The sequence below is a fragment of the Sminthopsis crassicaudata genome, chromosome 2 (assembly GCF_048593235.1).
Source record: "Sminthopsis crassicaudata isolate SCR6 chromosome 2, ASM4859323v1, whole genome shotgun sequence".
Taxonomy (NCBI): Eukaryota; Metazoa; Chordata; class Mammalia; order Dasyuromorphia; family Dasyuridae; genus Sminthopsis; species Sminthopsis crassicaudata.
Genome location: NC_133618.1, coordinates 274,196,036 through 274,212,035, shown reverse-complemented (window position 1 = coordinate 274,212,035; position 16,000 = coordinate 274,196,036). Strand labels below are relative to the sequence as shown.

Here is a 16,000-nt window from a genome sequence, read left to right as displayed (position 1 = left end):
GCTCAGGTGACGACACCATGTAGGTTACCCATCTGTTAGGTTACAGATCTTGTTTCCTGCAGGTCTGAGTGGTGTTGATAGCTGGAGTCCATGGCTACTGTGTTCTGCCCCCATTCAGCTCCCCTTAGGAAAAGCACCTGCCCCGGTGCTTACCTCCTAACACCTAGAGGCTCACCCTGAATCATGGCTCTGAGCCTCTGGCCCTTGCTGTTCCTGTTGCTGCTGCTGCTCCTTCCCCATGCAGGTGAGGGAGGGGCTAGAGGAAAAGGTAGGGAGCGGATGGGGAAAGTGCTGGGGAGGGACTACAGCTGGAACTTAATACGTGTTTGTGGAATTGAATTGAAGGGTTGAAGGTGAAAGGGGAGAGGAACAGATAGATCCGGGCTAAGGAATCAACCGGAGAACATGAAGGCTCAGGAGTCGCCAGCCCTGACCATGGGACAGTGATAGAATATACCTTCCCCACCTTTGCCACTCCTTACCTTTCTGAGCAGAGAGAATAGGGACCTCGGAGCTGGACCCAAGGCGGGCTTTAGTCATTTCTGCCACAGTGACCCTTGACTTCTTCCTCCACAGTGATCCTGGCCCCTGTGGAGTCCCAGGACCCCGACTCTGTAATTTCTCTCCTGGGGTCATTTTTTAGGGGCCCTGGATATGGTCCCACCAAGCTTCTTCAGTCGTTCACAGTTCTCTGCCTTTCTAGAAAACATTTCTTCTACCCTGGAAGACTTAGAGGCTAGAGATATGGGGGGAGAGGAACCCCCAACCCTAAAGACCCCCTGCACTACGGCTTCATGATTTCCTGGTGACTTTGAGGGGCAGCCGGGATTGGGAGCCCTTGATCAAGCTACTAGGGGATATCCTGGCACTTCTAGGTCATGAGCAGACACCTCGGGACTTCCTGGGGCACCAGGCAGGCACCCTAAGTGGGCTGGCAGAGGTGCTGCTCAATGTCCTGCTTCCTGAGGAGTCCACAGTGCCTCCCCGGCCCCCCTGTACCCGAGACGGACCCCCCGACTGCGATCTGGCCGCTGACTGGTTACCTTCACTTCTACTGTTGCTGGAGGGCACCCGTTGGCAGGCATTGCTGCAGATGATTCCTGTGGCTGACGCCAATGTGACAGACCCTGGCTGGGGGGAGCCGCCCCCCTCGCCTTTTGCAGGGCCTCCTGGGCCTGATCCCCCCCCCTGAAGAACCAGGCGCTGAAGGACCCCTCTGGGTGGGCCTCCTACGCACAGTCGGGGCTCCCCTCTACGCTGCCTTCCAGGGAGGGCTGCTGCGGGTCACTCACTCCCTGAAGGAGGAGGTTTTCTGCCACGCTGGGGCAGCCGGAACTCGATGCCAGCGGGCAGTGCATGGGAGGTAAGGGAGCCTGTGGTAAGCAGCTGCAGCAGAGGGAAGGAGGGGGCTGGGCCGTGGGGCTATCAGCTCCCTTTCTTTCTCCCTTCTAGGGAACTTGAGACAGCTGCTCCTGTGGTGAGTAACCAAAGACCAGATCTGAGAGACATTGAGCCAGGCTGCCTAGCTGAGGGGTGCAAGCTGAGGGAGGCAGGCCTGGAGGGCATTAATGTAGATGGCCATGGGCAAAAGAGGGACGGGGTAAGCTGATTTCCCCTCCCCCTGTTGCTTCCCATGAACCTTTCCCTGGGCAGATCCAGAACTGGATTGAGGTCCTAGGCAGGAAGGACTTTCAGATTGGGGTGTGATTTTTTTGTTTAAGTCCTGAGTGCATCCCCACCAGCCCACCTCCTGTGGACCAATCTCGGTAATACCTAGATTTCCAGAGGACTTAGCCCAAGGCCAGGTGCCCCACAGCCCCAGCATCCCAAGGTAGGGTCAGAAAAGCCCTGAGGGTAAAAGACTGACCTCCCCCCCCTTTCTTACACCCTCCCTCTGCACCTAGGGGTGTGCTACACAACGTGTCCTGGGATGCCCAGGCCCTGGGGTTCCTGTCTGGGATGCCTCCCCCGCCCCCTGCCCTCCTGCACTGCCTGAGCACCGGGGTGCCCCTGCCCAGGGGCCTCCCAGCGCGCAGCCCGAAGCCATCCCCGCGCGGCCCCGAGCCTTCTCCATGGACACCATCTGCTACAACGAGTCGGACTCTGACTTGCCCTTCAGCATCTCCAATTTCTCCATCCACCTGTACTGCCAGGACTCCAAGCCCTCCACGCCCAGGCCCCCCTCCAGCATGGCGGTGACCTGCGAGACGGCGGCGTGGTACGTGACCTCCCTGGAGGTGAGCGCCCAGTTTTGGTTGCAGGCCTGCCACGATCAGTACCCGGAACAGTTCCTGGATGTCATCTGCAGTAATTTCTCCCTGAGCTCCCTGCCCAGGCCCAACCGAGGCCTGGTGAGGCGGCTCTGTGCCGGCCTCCTCCCTCCCCCCACCAACTGCCCAGAAGGCCTGCCTCCCATTCCCCTCACACCAGAGCTCTTCTGGGGTTGTTTCCTGGAGAATCAGACGCTGTGGGTGGAGCGGATGTGTGTGGAGGAGGGCCTAGAGGCAGTCCCCCCGCAGAACCAGGCCTGGGTGCGGCACGTGTGCCAGGGTCCGACCCCCGACGCAGAGGCCTTCCCCCCCTGCCACGTCGGGCCCTGTGGGGAGCGCTGCCCCAACGGGGGCAGCTTCCTGGAGATGGTATGTGTCAACGACACTCTCTATGACTCCCTCGTGTCCTTCTGGCCCTGGCTGGAGGGGCAGTGCAGAATTAGCCGTGGAAGGTAACGACACCTGCTTCCTGGAGGGGCTGCTGGGCCCCCTGCTGCCCCCATTGCCTCCTCTGGGGCCCTCCCCCCTCTGCCTGACTCCGGGTCCCTTCCTGCTGGGCATGCTGTCCCAGCTTCCCCGGTGTCAGGCCGCGGTGCCTGCCCTCTCCTACCCTTCCCGCCTACACTATTTTCTCCGTCTCCTGGCCTTCCTTCTGGGCCCAGGGGCTGGGGGGATAGAGGCCCAGAGACTGCTGGGCCAGGCTCTGCTACTCTCCAGTCTCCCTGACAACTGCTCCTTTTGGGACTCCTTCAACCCCTGGGGCCGGAGTAGCATGCTGCGGTCAGTAGGTGAATACCTGAAGCAGGAGCAGAGGCTGAGCCCACCTGGTCCCGGCCCCCCTGATGATGCTGTCCAGTACCCTGGCAAGCAGGAACTACTGGCCTGCTACAGTGTGAGTGCCCTGGCTTGTCAGCGGAGCAGGCCCGAAAGGGATTTCTCTTTGCTACTGACACTACCCCCCTTACACTAGTCTTCTTCCATAAGGCAGGGTGGAGAGATGGGTTTGATCTTTGGGACTGGCAGAGGAGGTAATTGGGGGCTAACAGGTCAGTGGAGTGTTTGAGGTGGGAATATCACTTAAAAGTCTAATGGTTTCTGATTTTTGAATCAGGAAAATCTGGATATATCCTGGCTGTGTGACTGGGCAAAACATTTACTCATTGTAGGCAATTCTCATCTTCTCACACACACAACATTCCCTCTTAGTATTCTAGGTAATTCTTCTAAGACTATAATTTATGGAGAAGGTACGTGCTTCCATTGGCAAGGGGAATTTCCTCACTAGGAAGCTCCTTATTTCAGTAAAATCATAGATTCATTTATTCTCCTAAATGGCTTCTGGATGTCCAAGTAGTATGAAATGGTACCTTAAATGCCATTTTTAAATGAAGTCTTCCTTATAGTCACCAGACACAACAAACCTGATCTGTAAACTTTCATAGCACTATATTTATGTCTTTCTTCTCTATTTATCTTGTCATACAGTATTGTATCATAACTATAACTATATATTTATATACATACATATATATACACACTTTTTTATCTCTCTTACTAGACTAAACTTTTTAGACTGCTTAGGATGGGAATCATATCTTATTTATCATATGACTTACAGAGTCTAGTGCCTTGCTTTTCACATTCTGGACCTTTAACATGTCATTAAATCAATGGAGGAATAAATCCAACCTCAAGGTAGAATGGGTAGAATTAGCCAAGTTTGTTCTAGGCCCAATTCTGTCAATAACTATTTTTCTGACCTGGAGCATAGCACTTTATTTACCCCAGTTTTCTTAGGTAGAAAAATGAAGGCATCATCTCAAAAAGTCATTCTGTTAAAAAAAAAAATTGTCATTTATGTCAGTCCTACTTACTGAACCCCAGGTGGCAGCAAGCAGAGGTGCTCTGGTTGGCAGTAATCAATTAAATTACAAATATTTATTGTGTCAACTTCATTTAGCCAATTATGCTCATTGGTCAAGGGAATTCAGAAATAAACAGGGGTTCCTACCCAAAAGGACCTTACCTTATAATTCAGAGTAATTGAGGAGACAACCCACATTTACAATTATAAATAGTAACGTCAAGTAGTACATTAAGGCCATTCCAAAGTGATGGGACACCTGGGGAATCTATGGGATGCCTAGGTGGGAAAAATTGCCTCTCCCTGACGTGTTCTTTTTCCCACTGGCAGCCTTTACTGTGGGAGCTGCTGCAGAGGGAGAAGAGTGCTTGGGTCTTACAGATCCTTGTTCAGGTAATGATCCAGGAGAGGCAGAGCAGGGATGGGAGCCTGTGGGGTTCACAAGTCAGTAGGCCCTCAGTCCCAGTGGAAGCTCTGGGCGTTTGCTCACTACAGTTTACCATCCATTTTTCTTCCCTTCCCTTCTCCCTCTGCCCTCCCCCAGGAGTACCTGCGCATGCCCCCAGAGAATCTCCAGCAGCTAGTGTTATCAGCAGAGAGCGAGGCAGCCCAGGGTTTCTTGGCCCTCATCCATCACTCATGGGCACAGTTGAAGGTGGGAAGCTAAGGGGGGTCACGGATCCAGAATGAGACACAGCAGGGAATAGAAGCAAGGGATGCTTTGGGTCAGGGATTCATGAACAGGGAGATTCATGGATGGTTTGGGTAGAACCTTAATTAATGGGAAGATGAGGAAATATAAATAAAGCGGGTGTTACTGAATAGAGCACAGTCAGGCTGAGGTCACTGATCATTATTGTGCTTCTGTTAGGTGCCCCCATCAGAGGAGCGGGCCCTGGCCGACTGACCGCTCTCTTGCTCCAGCGATTCCCCCGACTCACGCCTCAGCTCTTTATTGATCTGTCACCACTCATTCCCTTCCTGGCTGTAAATGATCTGCTTCGATTCCCACCCTCCCTGTTGGCCAATGAGAGCGTGTGAGATACTTGCTTTTGCCATGAGCTGTCCCCTTCCCCGGCCCCTTCCTCTTCCCCACCATTACCCTTGGCCCGGACCTAATCCTATCTCATCATGGCCCACTTCAAATTCATCCTTCTACCCCTGCTTCTCACCGTGGTCTTACCCACTTCCCTATTTGCTTCCTACCAATTCTGGGGTTTCAGCCTATCTTTCATTCATAGGATTACAGATTTAGAGCTGGAAAAGACCTCAAAATCCAACCCCTTCATTTTACAAATCTAGAGAGGTAGTATTTTGCCCATGGTCACACAGCGAATAGTAAAAACAAAATTTTGACACAGGTCTTCTGTCTCCTCACCCAGCATAGTTATCACCATACCACACTGCCAAGGTGGCAAGATAAACCCTGAATGACCTTAGTCAGTTGAATACTGATGTCAAAACTGGGGGTCTGGAACAGGGCTAGGGGGTGATACTCATCTCCCCTCTCAAGGCTGGCTGCCATCCGTGATCGGAGTCCAGCCATGAAACCTGAGCAAAAGGAAGCCCTGGCCCAGCTGCTGGTAGCCCCTGAACTATTTGGGGAAGTGCCTGCCTGGTCTCAGGAGCTGCTGTGGGCCGCTTTAACCCTTACTGCCCCACCTCCCCTTGGAACACTTCCTGCAACTCAGTCCCCACCAGGTACTAACTGTTCTTCCTACAAGTGAGAAAAGGCTTCTTCTCTTGACCTTGATCAAGACTTTGGCTGATTTCTGTCTCTGCCCTGCCTCTGTTGAATGAGATGGGAATTAGTGATCAGTATTATTTGGGTTTCTGTTCTCTCTTTCCTTTCTCTCTTCCTCCCGGAGACTAATGACTTTTAGGTTGAAAGAGGGCTTTCTGGCAATATGTTGGGAGAAAACGGGGCCCAATTGTTACCACCAGAATAATTTCCAACAGGACCCACTTGACCAAACAATGGCTCAAACTTCTTCATTTTAGATCCAGGCTCTGGAGGACAGTTGGCCAGCAGCAGGGCTGGGACCAGGACAGGCCCGGCATGTACTACGCAGTTTGGTGAATCAGAGTGTCCCAGATGGGGAAGAACAGGTGCGAAGGTGAGTGACTGTGGAATTAAGGGGAAAGGGCCCTGTAAGCAGAGCTAGAAATGGACAGAACCAACTAGAATTTCAAATTTTGAAGAATAATCTGGTGAAAGACAATAAAAGATCTACAAATAATAAGAACCTTCAACCTAACAATTCAACTATTAGGAATATTCCCTGAACGTGTCATCCAAAAACAAATAGGAAAAATTGTTCAAAGATTTTTGAACAGAATTACATGAAAATTTTAAAAACACACACACACACACACACACACACACACACACACACATAAACTGAAAGTAACATTACAACAATAGTTTGATAAAATGTGATATATATTATGATGAACTATCATAATTCATGAAGATTGACAAGTATAAGGAAATTTAAAAATCTAGAAAGAACTTTATGAAATAATGAAAAATAAAGAAAAAACTCTGAAATCATAAGAGGAAAAATGAATGAGAATGAATGAATCAAGAATCTTATGGGGACTTAAAATAAGAGAACAAAAAGATGTTATGATATTTTAGATGCTGAAATTGATTTAAACGTAAATAATACTAAACAAGTTTAGTTGTTTGTTCTGATGCTTAATGTTATGTTTCTAAAAAAGATTTAATTTCCATAAAAGGAAAAACAGTGGAACAAGAAAAGGCTAAAATGAAATTGTAGGACTCTGGGGAGGAAGAAAGGAGAACATAGTGCTCTCGAGTAATATAAATTTCAAATGATATCCTTACAAAGTTAGGTTTAGTACCACAGAGTAGCTGCATGTTCTGTTCTAGGGCCTATAATGCCAACATAGAGTCTGCTTAAGTATCTATAAGATTCTTCCCTTCATGGCTATGTTTGGACCCATACAGAAACTGGGTCTCTGATTTTTTTCAGGCTAGGGTCCCTTGCCTGCTTCCTAAGTACTGAGGAACTTCAGAGTCTTGTACCCTTGAGTGACCCCATGGGATCAGTAGAGCAAGGACTGCTAGAATGTGTAGCCAATGGAACCCTTAGCCCGGAAGGACGGGTGAGCTCCATAACAGAAAAACTCTAGCTCCAGGGCTCCCTTAGCCTCGTGTACTACCCCCTGCTACTCTTCTACCTTTTACTAGCCGTATCTCCCTCTGGTCTCAGATACTTCCAGCATCATTTCATCCCATTTTGGCCCACACCATTCTTGTCCTTCCTATTCCTCCGTCTCCTTAACTTCTCCATATTTTGGTTCTAGGCCAGGTCCTAAAAACCCCGAATAATTGAAGGTGAAATTAAGAGACTGGTCTCCCATTTTCTGCTTACAATCTTTATGTTTTGCAGGTGGCACATGAGCTGCTGCGGGTGCTTCGTTCAACTGGGGGGGCAGAATTGAGTCCCCAGGAGTTGCAAGCTTGGGGCCCCCTCTTCTCTCAACTCGGACTCAATTTCCTGGAGGAGCTGTCAGAGCTCCAACTCAGAACCATTCTTCCTGCTTTGCAAAGAACTGACCTCACACTTGGCCAGGTAAGAACATCCCTGATCTCCTAAAAAGCCTTCTTTGTTCCAGAGAAATCTTCCCTGGATTAGCCTATAAATCATTCTGGCAGAGATAATGAGCACTGAATAGGATGAGTTCCAGGATAGGACCAGGAAGTTTTAGGAGAGGGATTTTTAATCTTTTTGTGTGACGTGGTCCAATCTGGTAAAACTCTATAGACTTCTCAAAATAATATTTTAATATATACAGGATTGCCAAGGAACCTTATTATATTGAAATATAATTATTAAAATATTTTTAAAAACTCAACAAATTCACATATATCACATTAGGAGCCTTTCCTTTAGAGACTGGGACTTCATTCCTTTTCTCCTTCCTCACTTCAGGCTACCCTTCTGCTTGAACGCCTCCTCCCACAAGAAGATGTAAGTGACAGCTCCAAATATCTCCCTCTTCACTGACCCTCTTCCCCACATAGCCCTTCAGCTTCTCTTCTTCCTCAGTCTCATGCCCTAGTTTCTCCTCAGCTGACAGTGGAAGAACTCTGTGCTCTCAGTCCTCTCCTGCCTGGGCTTAGCCCACACACCCTCAGAGTCATTCCCACAGAGGTCCTGGCTGCAGCTTGTCCCTGCTTGTCACCCACACTGCCTAGGCTTTCATCAGCTCAGAAAGCAGCATTGTTGCAGGCTTTTCGGGTATGTACTTGTGTGGAAGGAGGAAGTGAGGAGAAATAATCCCAGTGACTGGGAGGGTAGCAGATCATCTGGCTTGATCCTTCTTGGGAACATGCACCCCAAAATGATGCAGATACAAAAACAGTGTCAGCAATTTTCATTCAGATGAAAGATGGAGTTCAAGGAGCAATGGGTGCAGATCCAACTGTGTGTCCTGCTGACCAGGTATGTCTGACGTTTCCTTATAACACTCCAGCTCCACAGATCTCAGGGCAGTTTCATTTATGTGGTACTGCCTTGGGAGACTTGCCCTATTCCAATGGTCCCTAAGAAGTCAGACCTGTTCTTCTCCCTGCCCTAACCTGCAACAGATCTTATTCATCCCTTGGGAGGGGTTCCAGAATCCTGGAGCTGGTCCAGGAGTGTCTCATGAGTTGCTTCATGTGTCTGAGCACCTGGTTGTGTTGGAACCTAAGGATCTCAAAGTCTCTATTGTGAGCTACAGAATGGAGTGGAAGGCTCAACAATGAGAAATCCTGAAAGGCTACTCCCATCCAAATGGACCATACTGTGGCTCTACTTCCTCTTCCCTTTCCCCCAATTCCCATGGTTCCTTTTTCTTTCCTAAAGGCTAAATATTACCCCTCTCGATTCTGCCCCAACCCCACCAGCCAGGCTCTCTTATCTGGCCAGAGTGCTTACTTCCCTTGCTGCCCTTAAAGCTGCTACAATTGGACACCCCTGTTCTTCTGGCCAATTTCAGGCCCTATCGGGAGCTGCCCTGGTCTGAACAGCAGGTAACACTTTCTGCTAGACATTTTCCTCTTTCACTTCAACACCCACTCTAACGTGATACTTATAATACCTCCCATACTGGCTCTCCCCACCCCTTCTTTGTTTCTTCTTTTGCCTTTCTCTGGAGAGAAAATACTAGGGAGACATAGAAATTTTGGGAAGGTGGGAGCTAGCTTTTGTTCTGGCCCTTAAGGAGGCAGATGAAATAAACTCTGGGTAACTTGAATCTTTGGCCAGTGTCCTGGCAGCAGCCACTTTTGCTTCCTTCCCTTTGCAGGCCCAGTTTCTCTGGAAGAAGCTGTCAATGACCACCAACCTGACACTAAGAAACTTGCAGTGAGTATCTCATGTCAGAAGCAGGAAGTTTCTTTTCTATTCCCTCTGGCCTCAGAGAGGTAGCCTTTCTTCTATTCTCCTGTGCAATAAATGACATTTCTACCCTGGCCCCTGCAGTGCTAAAGAGACATTTATGTAGGCTTGAGGAGCTCAAGCCAAGATCATTTAAGACTGATAGGGATGAACCCTCCCTACAAACATATATACATACATTTATGTTGTTGAGTTGTTTTAATCACATCCAACTCTTCATGACCCTGTTTAGGGTTCTCTTGGCAAAGATACTGGACATACAATTTACACACACACACACACACACACACACACACACACACACACACACACACAATTTTGACAGCATTCTAGGTGGCAAGCTTGAGGGAGTGGGCAGGTGGCAGGCTTAATTGATCCTCTCAAGTTGTTTTTTTTCCTTCAGGTCTCTGGGCACTCTGGCAGGAGGCATGACCTGTGAGTGGCTGCAGCAGTTCAGCTGGAGGACAGATTTCCTTAAAGTGGTGGTCTTGCTCTACCAGCTGCCTGGTGGGGTTCGAGGGAGCTTGGTGAGAGAATTTACAAAATGCATTATTGGAAAAACAGTGATACCAGAGACTGAGGGGAAGAGGGAGCAGCATTGGTATCATATCCAACTTGGGCTCCTGAAAACATTCCCTTATGCACTCCCACAGAGGGCCTGTATCTGGGAGGAACTCCAGAGGAGAATGGAAATGTCTGAGTTGGAGCTAGGAGGCCTTGGACCAGACCTGAATGGTCTGGAGCAGGAGCTGCTCTTCCAATTACCGTAGGTACTGGGATCCAATGTCATAGGTCAAAAGTTATAGTTCAAATTTCCAGAAAGCCTAGTGTGGGGAAGATTGGAGTTTTGTCCTTAGAAGATGCTGTCAAAAATAGTCCTTTCTTGCCTTATATCATAGTGCCTTTCATAGTGTCTAATGAGTACCTGTTGGACTGGGTTGGTTGGATTGAATTGGATTGGGTCACTCAGATTATTTCTAGATCAGTAGGTAATTCTGGTTAAAATTATTATTTCTAAGGGGCAGCTAGGTGGCCAATTGGGTCAACCAAATAGGTGGTCACTTAACCCCAGCCTCTTAAAAAAAATTATTATTTCTATTTGGTTGGCAACCCCAAAGTGCATCCCATAACTTAAAGAAGTAAAAAAATACATTGACATTATATTAAATTTCATGCTTCACTTCTACTGCAATATGTATGTGAATTGTGTTGCTAGAAATTTTGGAGAAGTGAGTGATAATTTCAGGCCTTTTTTTTTTTTTTAGGAATGAAACAATGGTAAAAAGTAAATTCTAATGCCATATTCCTGAACTTTTTCTTCAGCTTCTCCAGAGACTTCATTCTCACTATTATAACTATACTGTCTGACCCAATTACAAAGTTGTCATCTTTGCTTCTCTTTGATGATATTATTTCTACATCAAAGGAATAGGACTACTTCCAATGTCATTTTCATGCAAAGATGTAAGGATTCTATGATATCATTTTCTGTCTGAGAGACTGTGTCCTTCCTCCCCTCAACCCAATTTCTTAGTAGAATGGGAAAATAACAAAAGGCCTGGTTCCTAGCTTTACTTTTCCCTTTGTGCTTGGGACTTTTTGGGGCTGCAGACATGTAATTTGTAAAATGAAGACATTAATTTCTGCCTTGCTTACTTCAGTATATTGTTGTGAAGATCAAATTAGATAATGGCATACATAGAAGTACCCTGAAAATTTCCAAATGTTATAAAAATTATAAATTCCATTATTGTCTTCTTAATTGGTACATTCTATTATGTCACAGTCTTTTGGGGCCAACATTAAGTGGATTGCACTAGAGGGATGTCTCTATACCATTTATTTTTTGGAGGACCTGAAAACATCTTACTTCCATTCTCTTCTCACTCCAAGTATAATCTTGGAGAAAAAAGTCAAGGATGTTTAATTTCATCTCCTGTTCAGGAATAGGGATAAGAGATTCTGCTTGTATCACACTGTGGTTGTGGCCCATCTGATGTCACTGCCTATTCAGGGCCATTTTGCTCTGTCTTAAGACTATGGGGTTACCTGGTGTCACTTTCTAAAAGCTTAATTTACCAGGCTGCCCCTATTATTTAACTTTTGTAGAATCCAGCTGATTGACAGACTATCCAATGATTCTATTCTCTTGGTACTGGAGCTAGTACGAGGTGATCCTGAACAATTCCTAGTACTGCCCCCACTCCGTCGAGAAGCCCTGGCAGAGAGGGCATTACGCAGCCTGGTAAGGGCCTGCCCCTCCTCGATTTTAAAAGATGTTGTCCCCTGAACTACCTGAGTTTATTTTAACCTTCAGATTTCAGATCCCCTTAGACATTAGACTCCAGGGCCTCCCAAGACTGTTTCCTAGACCTACCCACCAATTCTGAACCTCACTTGTCCCCAGGTTCTATCCCTCCACAGTCTTCCTTTTGTCCTTAGACCCAGAAGAATCTTAGGAAGCATCTCCCAGTCTCTCAGACCAAGCTTTTATTAGCTGGGCTTATTATTCAAAGGTATCTTGAGAATCAGAGGAGAATGAAGACTCACAGGATTGGGGAAGTCGGAGGTTTTGGAACACCCGACAGTAATTATGATGTTATGAGACATAGGTCAAAGTGCCCCTGGCCTACTATTTCCCTCAGGCTCCACAGGACATCCCACTCTCAGGGGAGGTGCTGGAGGCATTGGGCCCCCTGGTTGGATCCCTGGGGACAGAGAGCGTAGGCCGAATCCTCCCACAGACTCTGCTGGCCCACCTCAGTCGGCTGCAGAACTTCTGCCTGGGAGAACCATTTGCCACAGAGTTGGGATGCTTGCTGTTGCATGAGTCTGCATTTGGGTATGAACCTTCAGAAGTTCAGAATTCCATCTCCTTGCTCTGAATTCTTGAACCCTAACTGTACCCCCAACTTCTAAATACTCCCTTGTAATACTGTTTGTTAATTAATCCCTAATCTTCTCTAGTTCTCCTTCCCTCAGGTTCCTGTTTTGTTTTGTTTTTTCTTGAGCTAAATCCCCTTGTCTGCCCTTTCCTTAGTCAAGCTTGCTCTAGTGCCTCACTCCAGATTACTGGCACTGACCTTGTCACAAATCCCCCAGGCGGCCAGAACTCTGGAGGCGAGATGAAGTGGAGCAGGCTGGACGTCTGGTGTTGACCTTATCCTCTCAGGCCATTCTCCTCCTGCCCAGGGTGAGGTGGGGAAGGGGAACAAGTGGGGAGGGCATGGAATCCCATCCACTAACAAGTAGGGGCTAACATCAGTGGGGTTTGAAGGATCATAGAGGAAGAGAAGAAAAAAAGAGAGAGGCATTAGGCATGTGGGAGGATGGTCCTAGAGAAGGCAAAGGCTTTGGAAGTTAGAACCGAGTCATTTGATTTTGGCTGCTTCCATGTCTTCTAATTTCTGTGGCCAGGAAGCCTTGGGGCCTGAGACCCTGGAACGACTCCTAGAGAGACAGCAGAGCTGGGAGCAGAGTCGGGCTGGCCAGTTGTGTGGAGTTCCAGAGCTGGGGCTCAGAAAAGCAGCCCTGGTGACTGGAGTTGTCCAGGCAGAAGCAGAAGATGAACCAGGTGAGAGCCCTTGATTTGTTGGGTTTCCAATGTGGTACAATAAAAGAATGCATGGAGGGGGTGGAGACAAATTCTAATTCTAACCATTAACTTGCTTTTTGACTTTGATCAAGTAACTTCATTTTGGGGGAACTTAAGCTTTATTTATAAATAGATTTCCAGCTCTTACCATCCTGTGATTCCATGATTCACTATAATCTTTCTACTGCTCCCTGGATTTTCTTAGCTCAACCTTCCACCACAGCTTCCCTCTCTCTCCTCAGTGCCTTCTGCCCCACCTTCCCACTTCCCATTGTTTTACTACATCATTGTCTCTAATTCAGACATGGCAACCATTCAAATGGCAGACTGTGATATCCCTCTCCAATCATAAAAAATTATAGGGGTTATTGCTTTCAGAGGAGCTCATTGGACCAAGTTTTTAGCTGTGCATTGCCTCTCTCTGGCTCTCTTTTATCCCTCAGATCCTGTGCCCACCTGTGCAGATGTTCGAGGGACATTCCCAGCAGCTTGGTCAGCAGCACAGATTGCAGAAATGACGCTGTCTGACTTTGAAGACTGCTTGGGGTTGTTTGCAAAAGACCCTGGTCTTGGGTCTGAAGAATTACAAGCAGCAATGGGCAAGGCTAAAGAGGTCGAGCAGAGGGCTGGGGATATATAGAAAAGCCAAAGGGAATGATCAATATTGGAATATTAATGTGAATACAAAGATATTTGAGAATGAAAAGGGAAAGGGGGATAGAAACAGGAAAAAAAGGGGCCAGACAGACCTGTTCTTGAGCGGGTAGACAAAATGAATAGAGGTTGCTATGTTCCCCTAGAGGAACCCTAAGTCTTAAACTCCCTTCCTCTTAGTTGTGGGGTCCCCCTCAAGGACTTCATCCTGAGCAGATCCTCCAGCTGGGTCGGCTGTTAATAGGGCTAGGAGATCGTGAATTCCGGGAATTGAGTATGGTTGACTGGGCAGTGCTGGGAGCCTTGGGACAGTTGGAAGGCTGGAGCAAAAATCAGGTGACTATTTTAGAAGGACTCAAGGATCCCAGACCTGTAGGTGTGTCTAAACTCTTAGATCTTTTCTTTGGGACTCTGTTTTCCAACCACTCTTCTCTTTTCATTTCCCCCATAGTTTCCATAACTCTGTGATTATGTGTTCTCTGTATAACAGGGTGTCCTTTGACTACTTTTTATATTCCTATCAATTTCTCATGTATCCCCAGACCTTGACCCTGGAGACTTAGGGCACCTATCTATCTTCTTAAAATTGGATAAATTTTTAAGGATCCATTCATTGACTCTATGACTATGACACCTTCCCCTTTGGATCCTGTACCCTCCAGCTCCAAGCCATCGTCTCCAGCTTTTTGGGTCAGAGTGGGCGGCATGTGAGAAACCTGGATTTTATTCACCTAACTGCTCTTGGCCATGCAATCTGTGGCCTTCGGCCAGATGAAATACAACACATCAACAATCGGGAGTTCAGGTCCTTTGTGGTGTGAACAATGAGGGGAAGGGTGGGTTCATTAATAAAGATCTTTAAAAAGGAGTCCTTAGGAAAACGTGGGCAAAAAGAAAAAATCTCAGTGCAGTTGCTAGATCTTGCTCACCAAAGGACTTCTTCTCTGCTCTGTAACCATGCCCCTGGTTTCAATTGTCCACAGCAAGGCCGTTCTCTTCCTGGGCTCCCTGCCCCTCCAGTGCTCTGAGGAACAGTTAGAGGCCCTGGCTCACCTGCTTGTGTTGCCTGGAGGCTTTGGACTAGTCAGTAATTGGGGGCCCGAGATCTTTACTGAGGTTGGCTCAGTAGCAGGTAGGAAGACAGGATGAGTTGGAGATAGGGGAGGGCAAAAGCAATGGGCACAGGCTCGCTGATGAGTGGGAAGGGTAACTTTTTAAGGGAATGAGGGCATTCTCAAGATGAAGAAATGGAGGGAGGTGTCTAGGTGAAAGATTTGGGGGAGTCTATAAATGGAGATTCAATGGGCCCCGTCCATGGCAGAACCTAAGTGTCTTCTTTCTACTGACTCTCCAGCCGGGCTCCCAGACTTGGTGCTTTCAGCACTGCTTCGGGGACAGATCCGGGGCCTCACTCCGCTTGCCATTGCTATCATGCCAGCAGCCAAGTTTGCTGTGAGTACCAACAGTGGGATTGGGGCCTGGAGAGAGCTGGGATTGGGGGTCAATGATATGCATTCACTGAACACCCCCAGGTGGTATTCAACCCTGTGCAGCTCTCCGGCTTCACCAGTGCACAGGCCCTGGCTATCACAACTGAGCAAATGGTCTGGCTGAGCTCCGAGCAGCGTCAAGCAGTCATCTGGGCTCAGCAAGAGGGAAAAGAGAGCCTACAACAGCTGGGTGAGTGACCACTTTCACACCTTGATTTCCCCATCACTATAATCCATTCTTGACTCCCAGGATCTGAGCCCTATTCTCCTGTGATATGGGTCTATGTCCTTCCTGCATAGTCTAGGCAGTACTTGGGGTGATGGAGTTCATACTCAGAGGAACTAGATTCCAAGTAGATCCCTTAGAAGTACAAATCAATCCTTTTTTCCCCCCCATCTATCTGCAGGGCGTAACACAGCTTGGGACTTCCAGGAACAGACAGTTTCTTTCTGGATCCCAACACTGGTTATCTTTCTACTTGACTGCTTACCCTGAAGCTAAGGGTCTGGGGAGCCAAGAAGGGAGACTGATGGAAGAAGGGCCTACGGTCACATATAGTAAAGTATGAATGGAAGTGTACCTGGTTGTATTTATATTTGTAACTTTTAATATATTACAGCCTATAAAAGAAAAATGTTTCTATCTGCCATCTACTGGAGGTTTAGCACGGCCTCATGCCCAAGCTCTTGTGTCCTCCTCCACCAACTTTCCC

At 47.8% G+C, this 16,000-nt stretch overlaps 1 protein-coding gene and 1 long non-coding RNA gene across 2 annotated transcripts; one reads left to right on the top strand and one right to left on the bottom strand.

Annotated features, from left to right (window-relative positions):
• The first annotated feature begins 444 nt into the window (after nt 1-444).
• STRC (stereocilin) lies at nt 445-15,867 on the top strand. Its single transcript, XM_074289457.1, is given in 35 exon segments — nt 445-765; nt 767-1,126; nt 1,128-1,313; nt 1,315-1,363; nt 1,453-1,477; nt 1,905-2,025; nt 2,028-2,720; nt 2,722-3,162; nt 4,465-4,527; nt 4,679-4,789; nt 5,006-5,027; nt 5,030-5,171; nt 5,648-5,780; nt 5,782-5,835; nt 6,136-6,251; nt 7,134-7,266; nt 7,554-7,736; nt 8,097-8,135; nt 8,238-8,405; nt 8,550-8,609; nt 9,056-9,181; nt 9,457-9,515; nt 9,952-10,075; nt 10,202-10,314; nt 11,658-11,793; nt 12,194-12,390; nt 12,651-12,741; nt 12,966-13,122; nt 13,587-13,756; nt 13,978-14,133; nt 14,460-14,602; nt 14,781-14,929; nt 15,152-15,249; nt 15,330-15,477; nt 15,695-15,867. Coding segments are annotated over 35 exon segments (5,166 nt in total). The 5' UTR covers nt 445-654; the 3' UTR covers nt 15,784-15,867.
• LOC141556018 (uncharacterized) lies at nt 4,192-5,665 on the bottom strand. The gene is made up of 2 exons (XR_012486408.1): nt 4,685-5,665; nt 4,192-4,563 (listed from the first exon to the last, which is right to left on the bottom strand). It is a non-coding gene; the product is annotated as an uncharacterized LOC141556018 (long non-coding RNA).
• Nucleotides 15,868-16,000: the final 133 nt, after the last annotated feature.